We start from the raw sequence: 18,343 nt of genomic DNA, 5'->3' as shown, positions 1-18,343 counted from the left end.
AATAGTGAAGACATCAAAACTATGAAATAACACATATGGAATCATTTAGTAACCAAAAATGTGTTAAACAAATCAAAATAAATTATATATTTGAGATTCAAATAGCCACCCTTTGCCTGGATGACAGCTTTGCACACTATTGGCATTTTCTTCATGAGGTAGTCACCTGGAATGCATTTCAATTAACAGGTGTGCCTTCTTAAAAGTTAATTTGCTCGACTGAGGGACCTTACAGATAATTATATGCGTGGAGTACGACTCTGTCAATCACCACATTGTTATCGGCAGACTCAACAGCATTGGCTTCTCAAATTACTGCCTCGCCTGGTTCACCAACTACTTCTCAGATAGAGTTCAGTGTGTCAAATCGGAGGTGCTGTTGTCCGGACCTCTGGCAGTCTCTATGGGGGTGCCACAGGGTTCAATTCTCGGGCTGACTCTTTTCTCTGTATACATCAATGATGTCGTTCTTGCTGCTGGTGATTCTCTGATCCACCTCTACGCAGACGACACCATTCTGTATACTTCTGGCCTTTCTTTGGACACTGTGTTAACAAACCTCCAGACGAGCTTCAATGCCATACAACACTCCTTCTGTGGCCTCCAACTGCTCTTAAATGCAAGTAAAACTAAATGCATGCTCTTCAACCGATCGCTGCCCGCACCCGCTCGCCCGTCTAGCATCACTACTCAAGACGGTTCTGACTTAGAATATGTGGACAACTACAAATACTAGGTGTCTGGTTAGACTGTGAACTCTCCTTCCAGACTCACATTAAGCATCTCCAATCCAAAATTAAATCTATAATTGGCTTCGTATTTTACAACAAAGCATCCTTCACTCATGCTGCCAAACATACCCTCGTAAAACTGACTATCCAACCGATCCTTGACTTCGGCGATGTCATTTACAAAATATCCTCCAACACTCTACTCAGCAAATTGGATGTAGTCTATCACAATGCCATCCGTTTTGTCACCAAAGTCCCATATACTACCCACCACTGTGACCTGTATGCTCTCGTTGGCTGGCCCTCGCTTCATATTCATCGCCAAACCCACCGGCTCCAGGTCATCTATAAGTCTTTGCTAGGTAAAGCCCCGCCTGATCTCAGCTCACTGGTCACCGTAGCAGCGCCCACCAGTAGCACACGCTCCAGCAGGTATATTTCACTGGTCATCCCCAAAGCCAACTCCTCCTTTGGCCGCCTTTCCTTCCAGTTCTCTGCTGCCAGTGACTGGACGAATTGCAAAAGTCGCTGAAGATGGAGTCTTATATTTCCCTCGCTAACTTTAAGCATCAGCTGTCAGAGCAGCTTACCGATCATTGCACCTGTATACAGCCCATCTGTAAATAGCCCATCCAACTACCTCATCCCCATATTGTTATTTTTTTTTTGCTCCTTTGCACCCCAGTATCTCTACTTGCCCATTCATCTTCTGCTCATCTATCACTCGTGTTAATGCTAAATTGTAATTATTTATTAATTATTTTATTGCCTTACCTCCCTAATCTTACTTCATTTGCACACACTGTATATAGATTTTTCTATTGTGTTATTGACTGTACATTTGTTTATCCCATGTGTAACTCCGTGTTGTTTGTGTTACACTGCTTTGCTTTATCTTGGCCAGGCCGCAGTTGTAAATGAAAACTTGTTCTCAACTTGCCTATCTGGTTAAATAAAGGTTAAATAAAAAAATATATAAAAACAATTGTGGAATTTATTTCCTTCTTAATGTGTTTGAGCCATTCAGTTGTGTTGTGACAAAGTAGGGGGGGGGGGGTATACAGAAGATAGCCCTATTTTGTAAAATACCAAGTCCATATTATGGCAGGAACAGCTCAAATAAGCAAAGAGAAACAACAGTCCATCACTATTTTAAGACATGAAGATCAGTCAATACGGAAAATTTCTAGAACTTCGAAAGTTTCTTCAAGTGCAGTCGCAAAAACTATCAAGCGCTATGATGAAACTGGCTCTCATGAGGACCGCTACAGGAATGGAAGACCCAGAGTTAACTCTGCTGAAGAGGATAAATTCATTAGATTTACCAGCCTCAGAAATTGCAGCCAAAATTAATGCTTCACAGAGTTCAAATAACAGACACATCTCAACATCAACTGTTCAAAGGAGACTGTGTGAATCAGGCCTTCATGGTTGAATTGCTGCAAAGAAACGACTACTAAAGGACACCAATAAGAAGAAGAGACTTGTTTGGGCCAAGGAACACAAGCAGTGGACATTCGACCAGTGTAAATCTGTCCTTTGGTCTGTAGTCCAAATTGGAGATTTTTGGTTCCAACCGCTGTGTCTTTGTGAGACGTGGTGTGGGTGAACGGATGATCTCCACATGTGTATTTCCCACTGTAAAGCATGGAGGAGAAGGTGTTATGGTGTGTAAGGGCTATTTTACCAAGAAGGAGTGTGATGGAGTGCTGCATCAGATGACCTGGCCTCCACAATCCCACGGTCTCACCCAAATTGAGATGGTTTGGGATGAGTCGGAGCGCAGAGTTAAGGAAAAGCAGCTAACAAGTGCTCAGCATATGTGGGAACTCCTTCAAGACCGTTGGGAAAGCATTCCAGTTGAAGCTGGTTGAGAGAATGCCAAGAGTGCGCAAAGCTGTCATCAAGGCAAAGGGTGGCTATCTGAAGAATCTCAAATCTCAAATATATTTTGATTTGTTTAACACTTATTATTTTATAGTTTTTTCATAGTTTTGATGTCTTCATTATTAATCTACAAAGTAGAAAATAGTAAAAATGAAGAAAAACCCTTGAATGAGTAGGTGTTCTAAACTTTTGACCGGTAGTGTACATGCATTTTTCATATACATTTGACATACATGGTACTTTTATATAAAGCAGTCACTCCTCAGTAAAAAGGCACATGACAGCCTGCTTGGAGTTTGCCAAAGGGCACCTAAAGGACTCAGACCATGAGAAACAGATTCTCTGTTCTGATGAAACCAAGATTGAACCCTTTGGCCTGAATGCCAAACGTCACGTCTGGAGGAAACCTGGCACCATCCCTACGGTGAAGCATGGTAGTGGCAGCATCATGCTGTGGGGATGTTTTTCAGCAGCAGGGACTGGGAGACTAGTCAGCATCAAGGCAACTCCACACGCAGGGGTTGAATACTTATTGACTCAAGACATTTAAGATTTCCATTTTTAATTCATTGTTAAAAATGTAATAATTCCACTTTTACATTATGGGTGGGGTATTGTCTGTAGGCCAGCGAAACAAAATCTCAATCTAATCAATTTTAAATTCAGGCTGTAACACAACAAAAAGTGGAAAAACTCAAGGGGTGTTAATACTTTCTGAAGGCACTATTAAACTAAAACTGAAGGGACACAAGTTTCAACTGAGAGGGCTAAGCCTTGTGGAATCGGGTATGGGCATACTTACAGTATATGCCCGGTACAGCTTTACCTATGTGTTGTGCACCCATCCTGTCAACAAACAAAGAGTGGGTAATTTACCTGAAAGAGATGAGGTGATTTCCCACAGTCAAAGTCCTGCAATAAGAGCTAAAATGCTAATATTTGTGTAAAGTCCTGAGAATTGTTTTCTGTGGGTGTCACTATGTAAGCTGATTCCTTGTTTCAGGGTGCACAATTCATAGCTATGGCTGTATAGTGCAGTACAGTGTAATTTAAACAGTGTTTTTCTGTTTATTGTCAAACTCATTCATTATTGTATTTAATCTTAAATTATGTAACATTCTCTAGCATTATCTAGTCTAGCCCAATATTGGACTAAAGGAGCCTAACGTTACTCCTTAGTCCAAGGACCTGACTTGTTCTGTATAAAGGGAAAATTGGCTCTGGGAGCCAAAACAGTGAGTCGATTCTCAATTGCAATACGGTTCTAGAAACATAAATCCCTGTACTTTAATATCACATCAAAATAATTTCATAAATGCAAAATAATCACTTACTGTACAAAATACACACTTACATAACCGGTTTTAACAGTTGCAGCCAACCATATTTTTCAGTGACAACACGTTTGTGGCGCCCGTCTTCCGTTTACACACAAGTGTTCGAAGATGCAGATAGCTAATTAGCACAGGTAATCCACTCTGTCTTCCGTCTGTTTTCCGTTAACAAGTGCTGTAACAAGGAAATATGGCCATGCAAGAACCGTAAGGGTGGGTATAATTAAACTTTTAAAAATTATTATTATTTCTGCTTTCAAAACCGTACTGCAAGCGATGCGTGTTAATGTTCAGACCGAGCGTTGTGGCTGTAAACAAAACTCCCACCTACAGAAGACGCCTTCGTCCAATGACTCGTATGTGTAATGTAATGGAACTTAGAGTCATGATCAAGGGCTATATCTAGTACAAATATGGAATGATTCCACAATTTTTATCTTTCAAATTTTTATCTGTTTGCATCACTTTCAAACGAAGGACATTTATTTTGAAGGGGAACCTCAAATTCGTTATTGTTGCTAGTTTCACATAGGTAGGGAGAAGGCCAGGGCCGCGTTCAGCAGGAGGACGGGCACAACGTTGTCCAACGTTCAAATAGAAATGTATTATGTTGAACAAACATGCAGTGATGTAAAGTACTTAAGTAAAAATACTTTTAAGTACTACTTAAGTAGGTTTTTTGGGGTATCTGTACTTTACTTTACTAATAATATTTTTAACTACTTTTACTTCACTAAATTTCTTAAGAAAATAATGTACTTTTTACTCCATACATTTTCCTTGACACCCCAAAGTACTCGTTACATTTTGAATGCTTAGCAGGACAGGAACATTTTCAAATTCATGCACTATCAACTGAACATCATCCCTACTGCCTCTGATCTGGCGGACTCACTAAACACACATGCTTCGTTTGTAAATTATGTCTGAGTGTTGGTGTGTGACCATCGCTATCCGTAAATAAAATAGAAACAAGAAAATTGTGCCGCCTGGTTTGCATAATATAAGGAATTTTAAATGATTTATACTTTTACTTTTGATACTTAAGTATATTTTAGCAATTACATTTACGTTCGATACTTAAGTATATTTAAAACGAACTACTTTCAGACTATTTCTCAAGTAACATATTACTGGGTGACTTTTAAGCCTCCTGTATGTCTCCCCAGCCTGGTGAGTCCTGTGCCTGCTGCCAGAACCAGGCCTCCTGTATGTCTCCCCAGCCTGGTGAACCCTGTGGCAGCTACACGTACCAGACTGCCCATACGTCTCCTCACTCCAGTGATGATCCATGGCAAGAAGCCTCCAGTGATGATCCATGGCACGAAGTCTCCAGCGATGATCCATGGCACGAAGCCTCCAGTGATGATCCATGGCACGAAGCCTCCAGTGATGATCCATGGCACGAAGCCTCCAGCGATGATCCATGGCACGAAGCCTCCAGTGATGATCCATGGCACGAAGCCTCCAGTGATGATCCATGGCACGAAGCCTCCAGCGATGATCCATGGCACGAAGCCTCCAGCGATGATCCATGGCACGAAGCCTCCAGCGATGATCCATGGCACGAAGCCTCCAGCGATGATCCATGGCACGAAGCCTCCAGCGATGATCCATGGCACGAAGCCTCCAGTGATGATGCATGGCAAGAAGTCTCCTGTGATGATCCACGGCACGAAGCCTCCAGTGAGGAGTCACGGCACGAAGCCTCCCATGACGGCCTACAGTCCGGAGCCTCCAGCGACGGTCCCCAGTCCGGAGCCTCCAGCGACGGTCCCCAGTCCGGAGCCTCCAGCGACGGTCCCCAGTCCGGTGCCCCCAGCGACGGTCCCCAGTCCGGTGCCCCCAGCGACGGTCCCCAGTCCGGTGCCCCCAGCGACGGTCCCCAGTCCGGAGCCTCCAGCGACGGTCCCCAGTCCGGGGCCCGCAACGAGGGTGCCCAGTCCGGAGTCGGCGACGAGAGTCCACGCACCAGAGGTGCCTCCAAAGTGGGGTGAGACAGTGGTGGAGCGGGGTCTGCGTCCCGCACCTGAGCCGCCACCGCGGATAGATGCCCACCCAGACCCTCCCCTATAGGTTCAGGTTTTCGTCCGGAGTACGCACCTTTGGGGGGGGATACTGTCACGCCCTGACCTTAGTGAGCCTTTTTATGTCTCTATTTGGTTTGGTCAAGGTGTGATTTGGGGTGGGCATTCTATGTTTTTGATTTCTATGATTTTGTATTTCTATGTTTTGGCCGGGTATGGTTCTCAATCAGGGACAGCTGTCTATCGTTGTCTCTGATTGGGAACCATACTTAGGTAGCCCTTTCCCTCCTTTCAGTGTGGGAAGTTGTCTTTGTTTGGGGTACTATAGCCCTCTTAAGCTTCGCGGTCGTTTTGTATTGTTTTTTGTCGGCGTCATTCTTAATAAAGGAATATGTACGCTCACCACGCTGCGCTTTGTTCTACTTCATTCGACGGCCGTGACATCACCAGTGTCATGATCAAAGATATGATCAAGAGCCTCACATACAGTATATTGTTTGGTCATTGTGCTACCACAGAATAAATTGTGAGCAAGGACTCAAAAAGCTTTATATACCAGAGCTGTGAGAAAAGTTCTATATATTATTGAAACAATGTTGCAATTGTTTGTGGGAATGCCAACAGGTGTTGTTCCCGTGGGGGAACGATTCTATTGGGGAAAGGTTCCCGTGGGGGTTACCTCGGAAGCCAAGAAGGGAGTGAGGTTGTGTGTGTGTGTGTTCAAACACACATGCGTGTGGGGGTCTGGGAGAGGGAGTGTGTCCATCTGATGAATGAGCATGTGCCTGAACTCAATTTTATACACTAATTGTAATCTCACCCATTCATTTCTATTGACTGGTCATTTTTGACCGGGAACACCACAGGTGTACAAAAGTTAATTAAAACACCCAAAATCATCAACATTTATTTTGTGTGTTCAGATGCCCTTTGTGGACAAAGTCATGGAACCTTATGACAATCAGATTAAATGAAAAATAGTAAATTGGTCCAATTCGACCGGATCACAGCAGGAGGGTTAAATAGGGGAGTATGGTTATTATTATTATTTGTGAGTGTAGTGTTAGATGGTAGCGTATTTGTTGTATTTTCTTTTTTTGTTGATTTAAAAATACAATAGTAAAGGGAGTTATACTCCAGTCTAGTAGGTAGCGGTAATGCAACATTTATTGGATGCCAACCACCGTTAAACCTCATCGAATAAGAACCCACTGAGCGAACGAACCCAGCTTTGCCCATCGCTTGTCTGTCTGGAAAGCCTCCGCAAATGAAAACTTGTGGTGGTGGGGAACGAACCCGCCCACAGCCGACCCGTTCCGTGTGCCCCCGCAAGGGTTTTCTCTCCGCAGGTCTGGCTTTGTTCTGCTGTAATTTAATGTAACTAGCAAACAGTCTGAATAATATGGCCATGCACGGTCTTTTCTTGGCTGGGAAATGTCTCAACTGCGTCGGCAGATTACAACTATTTTTGTCGAATGATCACAGGTGAGGTTTGTCAACATATCCCTCTAGCTATTCAAAAAAATGCAGTGTAAAGTAAAGACACAACTTTCAACGCTGCGGGAACAAGCTTGCTGTGCAAAAGCTAGCTAGCTAACGTTGCTTTTAGCTAAATTAGTTCGTTTAATAGCGTTAACGGTTAGCTCACTTTTGACAGTTTTAGATTAAGTCAGTGGTCGCTAGCTAGCTAATTTATGCTTCATAACGAGTTAACTAGCTATTTGTAGGGAAGTCGAAGGAATGGGCTGCTGCCATAAAATAGCGTTCCATCCCAATTGGCGACAGATTTTCATGCGAATATTCTAAAATCCGCATAAAAATAATGTGCATTTTCCCACCATAAATGTTTCCATCAAATTGACTCGTCTTTGCGTGATGATTTAAACATAAACATAGTAATTTAACATGGAGTTAAATTACTATGTACCGAATAACAAATACAAGTTAAATGGGTTTCTATCGCATTTAACTCTACTGGCGATTTTGTCACAAAGAAAATGTGCGTTATATAGCGAATGTGCTCACTGATGTTGGCAAATGCACTGCGGGTGTAGGGTATAGCCTATATGATGAGATTAGTATGGACAAAAGAGCGAAATTATTTTTATTTGTCAAACAGCAGCCAAGCATCGATCGTCTGAATAAAGCCCCTCGATGTTTAGGAAAAGGGGCATCACGCCCATCACCTTGCACGTTCACCACCCTGTGAAGTTAATAACTTATTTGATCTGTAGTATAATAAACTGCATACTTTACCGAGTCGTAGTGGGAGGACCACACATGTCATCACGTGACTCTAAATTTACTTCGATATGATGGTTATTATATCAATATGTGCGCATAAAAGCGTTTCCACCGCCATTTCTCACATAATTAATTTTACCGACACATAAAGATCCCACATTGTCTAGCAAATTTTGTTTTGTTGACATTTGGAAAGTTTACGACATCTGTAGTTCCACCAAGTCTGTGATTACATTGTTTATCCTACATGTACTTTACTTTAAAAAGGTTGTATGGAAACCTGGTTACTGACATTAGAACCAGGAGCTGCTGCACATTCAATATGGGAGCTATTTCTAGACTAGAGCGCCCAGTTAAATTGTGCATTTTTAAAATCATTAGCTAAATGGTTAAACTAGTGAGAAATGTGATTATAGAAGAAAAATCTTCAGTTTGCTTCATTTACTATCATCTTAAATTAAGATATAGCAAAATAATTGAATATGTAATTCATTTATATTTACGCTCTTTTCCATGATGTGGGCAGTATGTTATTACATTACATAAACAGACGTTTTGACCACATCAAATTGGGGGGAATTACCTTTCTATATACCTCAGTGGGAATTACACATCCCTTTTGACCAAAAATGGGGGATGTTAGTATAAAGGTTTTTGTTCAACAAGATCATTTGTTTAAAACAGATCAATATCTTTTGTTTTGTACTGTTGATTTTGTCATATGTGCTGGGGGTCGCAGGACTTACAACGCAGCTGTCATTTTCTTTGTCAAATGGCACAAATAATTCAGGGGTGTTTCTCTATGAAAGTTGCCGGCCAATACACAGATTTGACAGACAAACTCTCAGTTAAATAGCAGCCAACAGTTGTCACAGATTATGTTTACATACACACTAATAATTCAATATTAAACTGATTATGGCAGTTATGGAAGTAGTCTTGTAAACACCATACTCTGCTTATCTTGTTTGGCCTAAGGTCAAAACCGAAGTAAGCATACACCAATTAAAACACCTGGTTTTCTGAGCAATCTTTCAAACTATTAGAACATGTAATTGGGCGTTGCAGTGGCAAATTTGATCTGCACATGTGCAGCACCGGTAGCACAAGTCTCCCTCTTATGTGTGAGTGAAGTGTGTTTGGAAAAACTGAAAGTATGCATCTTAGAAATAGTTTTCACATACAAATAAAAGATTATTCACAAAAATAACATGGTCAATGTGGTAGAAAGTTTGTTTTGATTGGCGGTTTTCTGCATTTATCAAAGTCCCATCAGCTAGACTGATTTCAGAGGTGTCCATGTAAACAGGATTATTAGGGAAATCGTTATTCTTGCAAAGGATGTAAACGTTTTAAACAAATTGTTATATTAATCTGACTATTCACAATAACGCATTATTGTATGCATGTAACTGTGCTCACTGTTGATATCCTATGGCAGGTCTAGCCAGCCGATCTGACCAGCTTGCTTACAGCCTGCACTAGGGTCGGACAGCATTTCTATCTATATTAAGACATTGTGGAGCCGGTGCGAGATATGGCTTGGAGAACATACCTCAATCCAGGGATGAGAAATGCGTTGTACTCCGAATTGCCCTTTATCCCAACTGTTACACAGAGAAGATTTAAACGACTGCTAGTTTTTAAGTTAGCAGTCCTTCAATCTTCTGTGTAACAGTTGGGATAGTGGAACAATTTGGAGGTCAATGCATTTCTCATCCCTGGATTGAGGTACGTTTTCTGAGACAAATGTTACCCGTATTGATGCTGACGTCTAGCAGCTTTGGGTTGACTCTCTCAGGCAGGATGAAAACGACTACATCGACCATGATCCTTTGCTAGTTATGGCAACTTTTTTTGTGCCATTCAGCAAAATGGCACGCTTCAAATTCATACTTCCGGCTTCATGTGCCATTGAGAGTTTTCCATGGGAATAAGTGGATGACGTCAGCACTATCTACTGGTTTTAATGTGTATGCTTTGAACTAAGTTGGCTTAACGTGTGACCAGATCTAATGTTAGCTAGCTAGCTAACGAGCTTCTGGGTGCAGAGCAGCACTATAATTAAAAACACTTCTTACCTTTTTTAAAGTTAATAAATGCAATGTGAAACGTGATAACTTTAGTATACTCAATTAATTTTTACAATGCTAGTTATATCTTCTCTAATTAAAAATCTCCCTAATTCCGGAATCATGCTTCAGAGGGGCGGGAAACCTACACACACACAGGCAAAGATTTCCCCAAAACTTGCATAAACACAGTGAATATAATGTAGGCCTACCTGTTAGGGTAACCTGGGGTAAACCGCCACACGGGATAACAAGCCCCCTGCCTGTACTTCACATAGATATCACTTCATGTCACAATCTTTTCACCCAACACTTTCCCTGGTTGCCACTACTCTTGCACTCTAAATATGTAATCTGTCTCATCACAGTTTAAGTCACGCCCCCAAAAAATGTTGAGGTAGGGTTGCGTCTTATCCCAAGTTACTCTCCAATTGACCAGTGTTACATTTTTCCCGACTCCTCTATACACTCACTGTGAATTGCCAAGGGGTAATGTGCTTAACCATGCTGCTAAAAAGTATTTGTTTGAAATGGTGCAGTAAGCGCATATTTAGAATTTCAGAAAAAAAGTAGGGATAGAAAGCTGGGATCCCCCTCTTCAAATCAAATTGTATTTGTCACATGCGTCAAATACGACAGGTGTAGACTGTACCGTGAAATGCTTTCTTATAAGCCCGTAACAAACAATGCCATTTTTAAGAAAAATATTTACTAAATTAACAAAAGTAAAAAATTAAAGAGTAACAATAACGAGGCTGATACTGATTCAATGTGTGGGGGGTACAGGTTAGTCGAGGCAATTAAGGTAATATGTAGGTAGGGGTAAAGTGACTGCATAGATAATAAACAGTGAGTAGCAGCAGTGTAAAAAAAAAACACAACAAATAGTCCGGGTAGCCATTTGATTAGGGGTAGAAGCTGTTAAGAAGCCTTTTGGACCTAGACATGGCGCTCTGGTACCGCTTGCCGTGTGGTAGCAGAAAGAACAGTCTATTACAAAGGTGGCTAGAGTCTTTGGCCATTTTTAGGGCCTTCCTCTGACACCGCCTGGTATAGAGGTTCTGGATGGCAGGAAGCTTGGCCCCAATGATGTACTGGGCTGTACGCACTACCCTCTGTAGCGCCGGAGGCTGAGCTGCTCGGTCGGAGGCCGAGCAGTTGCTATGCCAGGTGGGGATGCAACCAGTCAGGCTGCTCTCGATGGTGCAGCTGTAGGAGTTTTTGAGGATCTGAGTACCCATGCCAAATCTTTTTAGTCTCTTGGGGGGAAATAGGTGTTGTTGTGCCCTCTTCACGACTGTCTTGGTGTGTTTGGACCATGATAGTTTGTTGGTGATGTGGACACCAAGGATCTTGAAGCTCTCAACCTGCTACACTACAGCCCTGTGGATTTAAAATGGGGGCGTCCTTTTCCCGTAGTCCACGATCATCTCCTTTGTCTTGATCACGTTGAGGGAGAGGTTGTTGTCCTGGCACCACATCCCTATAGGCTGTCTCATCGTTGTCGGTAATCAGGCCTACCACCGTTGTGTCATCAGCAAAAAACTTTATTATGGTGTTGGAGGCGTGCTTGGCCACGCAGTCATGGGTGAACCGGGAGAACAGGAGGGGACTGAGCACACACCCCTGAGGGGCCTCCGTGTTGAGGATCAGCATGGCAGATGTTGTTGCCTACCCTTATCACCTGGGGGGGGGGCCGTCAGGAAGTCCAGGATCCAGTTGCAGAGGGAGGCATTTAGTCCCAAGGTCCTTAGCTTAGTGATGCGCTAGGGTGTTTAACGCTGAGCTGTAGTCAATGAACAGCATTCTCACGTAGGTGTTCCTTTTGTCCAGGTGGGAAAGGGCAGTGTTGAGTACAATAGAGATTGCATCATCTGTGGATCTACTCCAGGCTTTGCTACATATCATCTACGAAAATCCCAATAGTTCAAAAAGCGTTTTTGACAACATACTGAAAAAAGGTAACGGAACAATACTCCGAGAAGTTCATCTAAAAATGTATCTAAATATTGCAAAGTTTTGGCAAAGACAGTGATATACACACTGTTCCCCATCATCTCCACGTCTTGGGTATTTATCCCTCGCTCCAGTGGTGTAGTGGAGGGTATATGTTGCCGTATACCCACATTTTTGCATATACTCACTTCTTAATCCCCACTCATGTGTATCAAAGCAGTGTAGTGCAGGTGTATGCCGTATCAATTATGTAGTGCAATAGAGAAATTGTGCACAAAGTAGCCTACACAATCGCAAAGCACGTGAAATATATTAACATGCGTGCCACACACATAGCTAGTTTCAGCGGAATATCAGGCTGCATTGGCAGCAAGAGCGCACAGCTTTCAACTGGTTGTTGCATAGAGCAGCTCACAGAATTGAACGACAACCGGCCGTGACTGGGAGTCCCATAGGGCAGCACACAATTGGCCCAGCGTCGTCCGGGTTAGGGGAGGGTTTGACCAGAGGGGCTTTACTTGGTTCATCGCGCTCTAGAGACTCCTTGTGGCGGGCCGGGCGGCTGCAGGCTGACCTCGGTCGTCGATTGAACGGTGTTTCTTCCAACACATTGAGGCTGGCTTCCGGGTTAAGCGGGTTGGTGTTAAGAAGCGCAGTTTGGCGGTTCATGTTTCGGAGGACGCATGACTCGACCTTCGCCTCCCGAGCCCGTTGGGGAGTTGCAACGATGAGACAAGATTGTAATTGGAATTAGGATAAAAGGGGGATAAAATACTAAAAATATTACAAAAAAATTGGTCCGAAGTATTGGTTAAATCTTCGAGACGCGCAATTCAGTCATGTGCTGTTTGAATTAATTTCTAAAGCCTTTCCCAAAAAACCTTCAACTAAATGTTGACTGCAAAGTAGGCCTTCCTGGCAGAAGGATTTCATGATGATTTGTATTAATCAGGAGGGCATTTATTTTCCAAACTCTGCCATTACATGTAGGCCTACATTGTAGCCTACACTACAGAAACACCGCTAGCCAAATGGTCTCTTGCTAGGTGCACAATTGAATAGTGTTTTGCTTTCCAGGGCTTTGATTGGCCTGTACAGCACAGCGGCAAAGCATTGGGGAACAGGTGATAATTGCAATGGTGATGACACCACAGATGACTCCAGCCATGCGATGACCAATGTGAGACTGCTGGAGATGAGGGCCAGCAAGCTGGAGGAGCAGGTCAGGGAGCTCACGGTAAGAGCCTCGATGGCGGTGAGAGTAAGGAGGAAGATTCTTTGTCTTGACTGGTGCTACCTACAGCCGGCATAGATTTGTTTTGATTTTTCCCTGGAAATACAAATAATTAAATCACGTATGATGTACTATACTGTATTGTATTTCAGGAAAGATACAAAAGGGCCATGGCTGACTCTGACAACGTTCGAAAAAGAACTCAGAAGTTTGTCCAAGACGCCAAGCTTTTTGGTGAGTTGTTTTTTCTCCTACCCTGACATCATACCTAGTATGGTCCCTCTACTTCAGTGGTATTCATTTTCGCTTGAATTTCTGGGGACCCCAATTTTTTCCCACCAGAATTTCTGGCGATTCCTCCCCAAATCTAATGACACAACCTTAAAGTCTGTAAAATCCTATTTGTACATCAATAAATATCCTTCAATTCATAAAATGAAAATAAACTACATTTACTACAAAATACATTTACTCAATAAAATTTTATTTTTCCAATGATCGTTTTCAACTTGTATATTGTTCCCCCCCAAAACTACCCCACTGCTCTACTTTGTGAAGTTCTAATTCCTCTCCCTCACCACCACTCAAACAGGGATCCAGAGTTTCTGCCGTGAACTGGTTGAGGTGGCTGACCTGCTAGAGAAGACTACAGACAACCTGCAGGAAGAGGAGGGCCAGAGGCTGGCTCAGGTCCAGGACAGGCTGCAGGGGATCTTCACAAAGCACGGCCTGAATAAGATGAGCCCTGTTGGGGATAAATACGACCCTTACCAGCATGAGATAGTGTGCCACACTCCTGCTGAGGGAGGGGAGCCCAGCACCGTTACTGTAGTGAAACAGGATGGGTACAAGCTCCACGGACGCACCATTCGTCATGCCCAAGTGGGCATCGCTGTGATGAAGCAGGAGCAGGACTAGGGCTTGTGCTAGTCTCTGCCCTCGCTGTAGTACTTTACTATCTGCACCTTACAGTTCTAGTTTTGCAGCAATACTTTCAGTTTTTGAATGATTTTAATGTTTTAGTGGGTTGTTCCCATTTGGTTACTTTCTCATTATGTACAGTCATGTGTATATATAACAATTTATTTGACCCTTTTTCTGTATTTTACAATCTGAAAATAATGGGCTTGTTCACATTCTTCTAGAATATAATAATTTTTAGATTGTGCCTAATCATGTGAATGTGTTGGTGTTTTCCATAAGTGCCGGTCGTCGTCTAAATAGCCGATAAGATTCAATGTAAGCCAGCTACTTCATAAACTAACTAGGCTTTTCATTTAAAAGTTTCAATTCGCTAGTCAGAAAGTCTGTATAGCCTTCTCCCACTTGAATGAACAACATGCATCTTCTAGTGACTTATTGATAGGACAGGTACCGGTCAGTCAAAAAGTGAGCAATGACAGGGAAACTGATGGTTTGTCAGTCTGCTGTCTTTCCTAGCTCTCAGTACCTATTATTTTTGTACATTGGTTGGCTGCAGTCTAATTTCTTTTCGCGGATGAGGGAGAGCATGATGCTTATTTTTCGTCTCCTGTGAGTGAATTAACACGTCCCATATAAAGTGGTAACAATGAGTTGAAATCCACTTATTGTTTTATGGCACATTAATTTTTCTTGTGCGTGTTTCATAGGCCAATACAGGCGAATAGGCTATTTACTATGCTTTGATTGACGACCGAACTGCAAGTGTTTACTAGTTTATAAAAGGTGTCGAACTGACTGAATATAGTCAATCTCCTATATCCCGTTGCTATTCATAAATAATACAACGTAGTTATATGTCCATTGTTTCGCATCGGGACAAGGAAACAAAATATCTTGTTTTCTATTTTCCTAGGATTCGTAGCCCATGTCAAGACTTGCCAGTGTAGCCTAGTGATGGGTTGTTCGCGTACGAATGGCTCTTTTTTGAACGGATCTGTTTGGTGAACGGAAACAAATCGCTGCCTTTCTTTTGAGCCTATCAGTATTGACACATGCTCGAACGATGCACTTGGCGAATGTTCTTTCTGCGTGGTGTTTTGGGAAACGTTACATCTTTGGTTGTTGTAGGAAAGATGCATAGTTAAAACACACGTAAGCCTAAGTTCCATTGGGAAACCGGGCCCTGGGAGGTAAAGTCAAAGTATTCAATCATTTAGCTGTGTATTTCGGATTGAATCAGGGCATTAGAATGTACCAGAGGCCACCAAAATAGAGCTTGTTAAAAATCAAAAATAATAATCTCAGGGGGCATGCCCACCTTGACCCCTCCAGCCCGGATCTGGCTGTTTTTTCTATTTGGCTGGCTACTCCACGTACTTACGGAAAACACTGGCGTTAGCTCTTTTACTAACATTTAAAGATATGTAAAGGTACTTGAGGATATTGTTATACTGCATATTTGCATAAGACCTGGTTGATGAAAACCTTTTGTTTACTAATGTGAATGGAAGATAGGTTTCTTTTAAGGACCCTTTGTGTTACTGTGAACGTCTCTGGTTTCAGGTCCACATTTCTCCCACATTATTATGTGGACTGTGTACATTTCTGGAGGTCGCATTATTCACACTGCATTTCGTTAAAAAAAAGAAGTAAGAATTAAGTTCTTGACGTTTGAGAGAATCTGTGATATTACAGGATGGGATGGTTACGTAGAATGTGCTGTTACCTGTAATTGTCCCTTATGATGAAGGTGGCACCTTTTACATTGAAAATGTTGGGATTTATGTATTTATATAGACAAATGTTTGTTTAGCATTACCCAAAAAGTATGGTGTGTGATGCAGCTAGGAAATGGGTTCAGTTAAAGGCACTTTTAAGAAGGATCTTAGAGCCTTTTAAAACATATAGATTGTATGGATAACATTTTCTATCAAGTCATTTTGCCTATAAATGAAGCACCACACGTGTGGTTGAGAAGTTATGGTGTTCTCTAACAAACTATTTTGCTTTCAGACTACCACAGTATTATTATTATTACCACATTATTGCCTTAATAAATGTATCGGAAAATTGTTTGTCACTTCAGTTTAATAATTTGAAATGTGGAGGTGGGTTCTGCAAGGTGATCAGTTTTTAGATTTGGAAAAAGAAAGTTTGAAGCTAGTCCTAAAGTTGGAAGAATAGAACACCAGGAACAGGAAGTTACTTGCTCGTCGAAAAGGGTAGAAAGATTGAGTTTTTCTGAAGGGCCGGTGGTAGTGAAGATCGGTAGTCCTACTCCGCAGCCTGAGTATCTAACATTATTTGTGAAGTGGACTTTGTCATTAACCATCCACAGTTTTTATGCAAGTAAAGTCATACCGTATATATTTTTTTTAAATGACAGCTGTGATGGAAACAAAGTTATGGTACAATTTTATAAAGGCCGACAGATGGTGTTTGTTTGACATGGTGGGATCTTTTTGTCTGTCTAATTATGTGAGAAATGTCGGTGGAAACACCTTTGTGTGCAAATATTTATATAATAACCATCATATCGAAGTAAACTTGAAGTGACATGATAATATGGTATGTGGTACTATTAGGCTGATGTTTACATAAGTTATGATGAACTTCACAGGGTAGCTAAAGTGCACAGTGATGAGTTTAATGTACCTTTCCAATAAATATTGAGGGTCTTATTCTGGTGACATGATAATCAATGCTTGACTGCCATTTGACAAATATAAATTATTTCGCTGTGTGCAGGAGGGCATGGGACGAACGAGTGTAGTTTCGGTGGAAAAGGTGGAGTGTTTCAACTGTAATTACCAATTGGATACCACGGAATTGGGAGACATCTGGGGATCAGAAATGTCCTGTGCGAGTGAGACGGATTGACATTTCCAGGGTGAGAGCAGTTCAGAAAGTGTCATGCTGAGGCAGTGAGGAAAGTAGACGATGGTGGGCAAAGGGTGAGGGAGATGATCCCTGTGAGTATTAGGCCAGTACAGAGTGACCCGAACAGTTTGTGCTTTAGTAAAGGTGGCTTCTTGGCGATATTGGTATGGTTATTAATTGTACCACACAGATGGAAAGGAAATCCCAGAAGACTGAATTGATGGTAGCAGCAGCAGAGACATTTTTGTATATCAGAGATTTTAGTGCATGAGAACTACAGGGGTTTTGAGAGAAGGGGTACCAGCCTCCCAGGCCGATGGGCTGGAGTAAGTTCTGTTGGGACCAAGGTAGTGGGAAGGGGTGGTGAGGTGTGTTGGTGATACTGGTATATACACTGAACAAAAAAATATAAACACAACATGCAACAATTTCAAAGATTTGACTGAGTTACAGTTCATAAAAGGAAATCAGTCAATTGAAATATATTCATTAGGCCCTAATCTATGGATTTCACATGACTGGGAATACATATATGCATCTGTTGGTCACAGATACCTTAGAAAAAGGTAGGCGCGTAGATCAGAAAACCAGTCAGTGTCTGGCGTGACCACCATTTGCCTCATGCAGCATGACACATCTTCGCATACAGTTGATCAGGCTGTTGATTGTGGCCTGTGAAATGTTGTCCCACTCCTCTTCAATGGATATGTGAAGATGCTGGATATTGTGGGGAGCTGGAACACACTGTCGTACATTTCGATCCAGAGCATCCCAAACATGTTTAATGGGTGACATGTCTGGTGAGTATGCAGGCTATGGAAGAACTGGGACATTTTCAGCTTCCAGGCATTGTGTACCGATCCTTGTGACATTATGCTGAAACATGAGGTGATGGCGGTGGATGATTGGCGTGACAATGGGCCTCAGGATCTGATCACGGTATCTGTGCATTCAAATTGCCATGAATAAAATGCAATTGTGTTCATTGTCCGTAGCTTATGCCTGCCCACCGCCTTCATGGGGCACTCTGTTCACAAAGTTGATCAACAAAGCG

General features: G+C 42.2%; 2 protein-coding genes across 2 annotated transcripts; both read left to right on the top strand.

Moving 5' to 3' along the window:
• The first annotated feature begins 4,022 nt into the window (after nt 1-4,022).
• On the top strand, nt 4,023-6,382 carry LOC139568145 (uncharacterized). Its single transcript, XM_071389885.1, has 2 exons — nt 4,023-4,165; nt 5,122-6,382. The coding sequence occupies exon 2, from the start codon at nt 5,164-5,166 to the stop codon at nt 5,947-5,949; it is 786 nt and encodes a 261-aa protein (XP_071245986.1). The 5' UTR covers nt 4,023-4,165; nt 5,122-5,163; the 3' UTR covers nt 5,950-6,382.
• An 825-nt stretch (nt 6,383-7,207) lies between these two features.
• LOC139583298 (grpE protein homolog 2, mitochondrial-like) lies at nt 7,208-16,482 on the top strand. The gene is made up of 4 exons (XM_071414211.1): nt 7,208-7,464; nt 13,329-13,488; nt 13,638-13,719; nt 14,078-16,482. Exons 1-4 carry the CDS (start codon nt 7,382-7,384, stop codon nt 14,401-14,403), a joined length of 651 nt encoding a protein of 216 aa, XP_071270312.1. The 5' UTR covers nt 7,208-7,381; the 3' UTR covers nt 14,404-16,482.
• Nucleotides 16,483-18,343: the final 1,861 nt, after the last annotated feature.

The sequence above is a fragment of the Salvelinus alpinus genome, chromosome 1, assembly GCF_045679555.1.
Source record: "Salvelinus alpinus chromosome 1, SLU_Salpinus.1, whole genome shotgun sequence".
In the NCBI taxonomy this organism is placed as follows: domain Eukaryota; kingdom Metazoa; phylum Chordata; class Actinopteri; order Salmoniformes; family Salmonidae; genus Salvelinus; species Salvelinus alpinus.
This window is presented reverse-complemented; position numbering and strand designations above follow the sequence as displayed.

Bases quoted from the DNA above. Each gene is read 5' to 3' on its own strand.
- LOC139568145 (XM_071389885.1), top strand. From the start codon at position 5,164: ATGTCTCCCCAGCCTGGTGAACCCTGTGGCAGCTACACGTACCAGACT.
- LOC139583298 (XM_071414211.1), top strand. From the start codon at position 7,382: ATGGCCATGCACGGTCTTTTCTTGGCTGGGAAATGTCTCAACTGCGTC. The intron at 13,489-13,637 runs GTAAGAGCCTCG...ATTGTATTTCAG, and splicing joins AGCAGGTCAGGGAGCTCACG to GAAAGATACAAAAGGGCCAT. The intron at 13,720-14,077 runs GTGAGTTGTTTT...CCACTCAAACAG, and splicing joins CCAAGACGCCAAGCTTTTTG to GGATCCAGAGTTTCTGCCGT.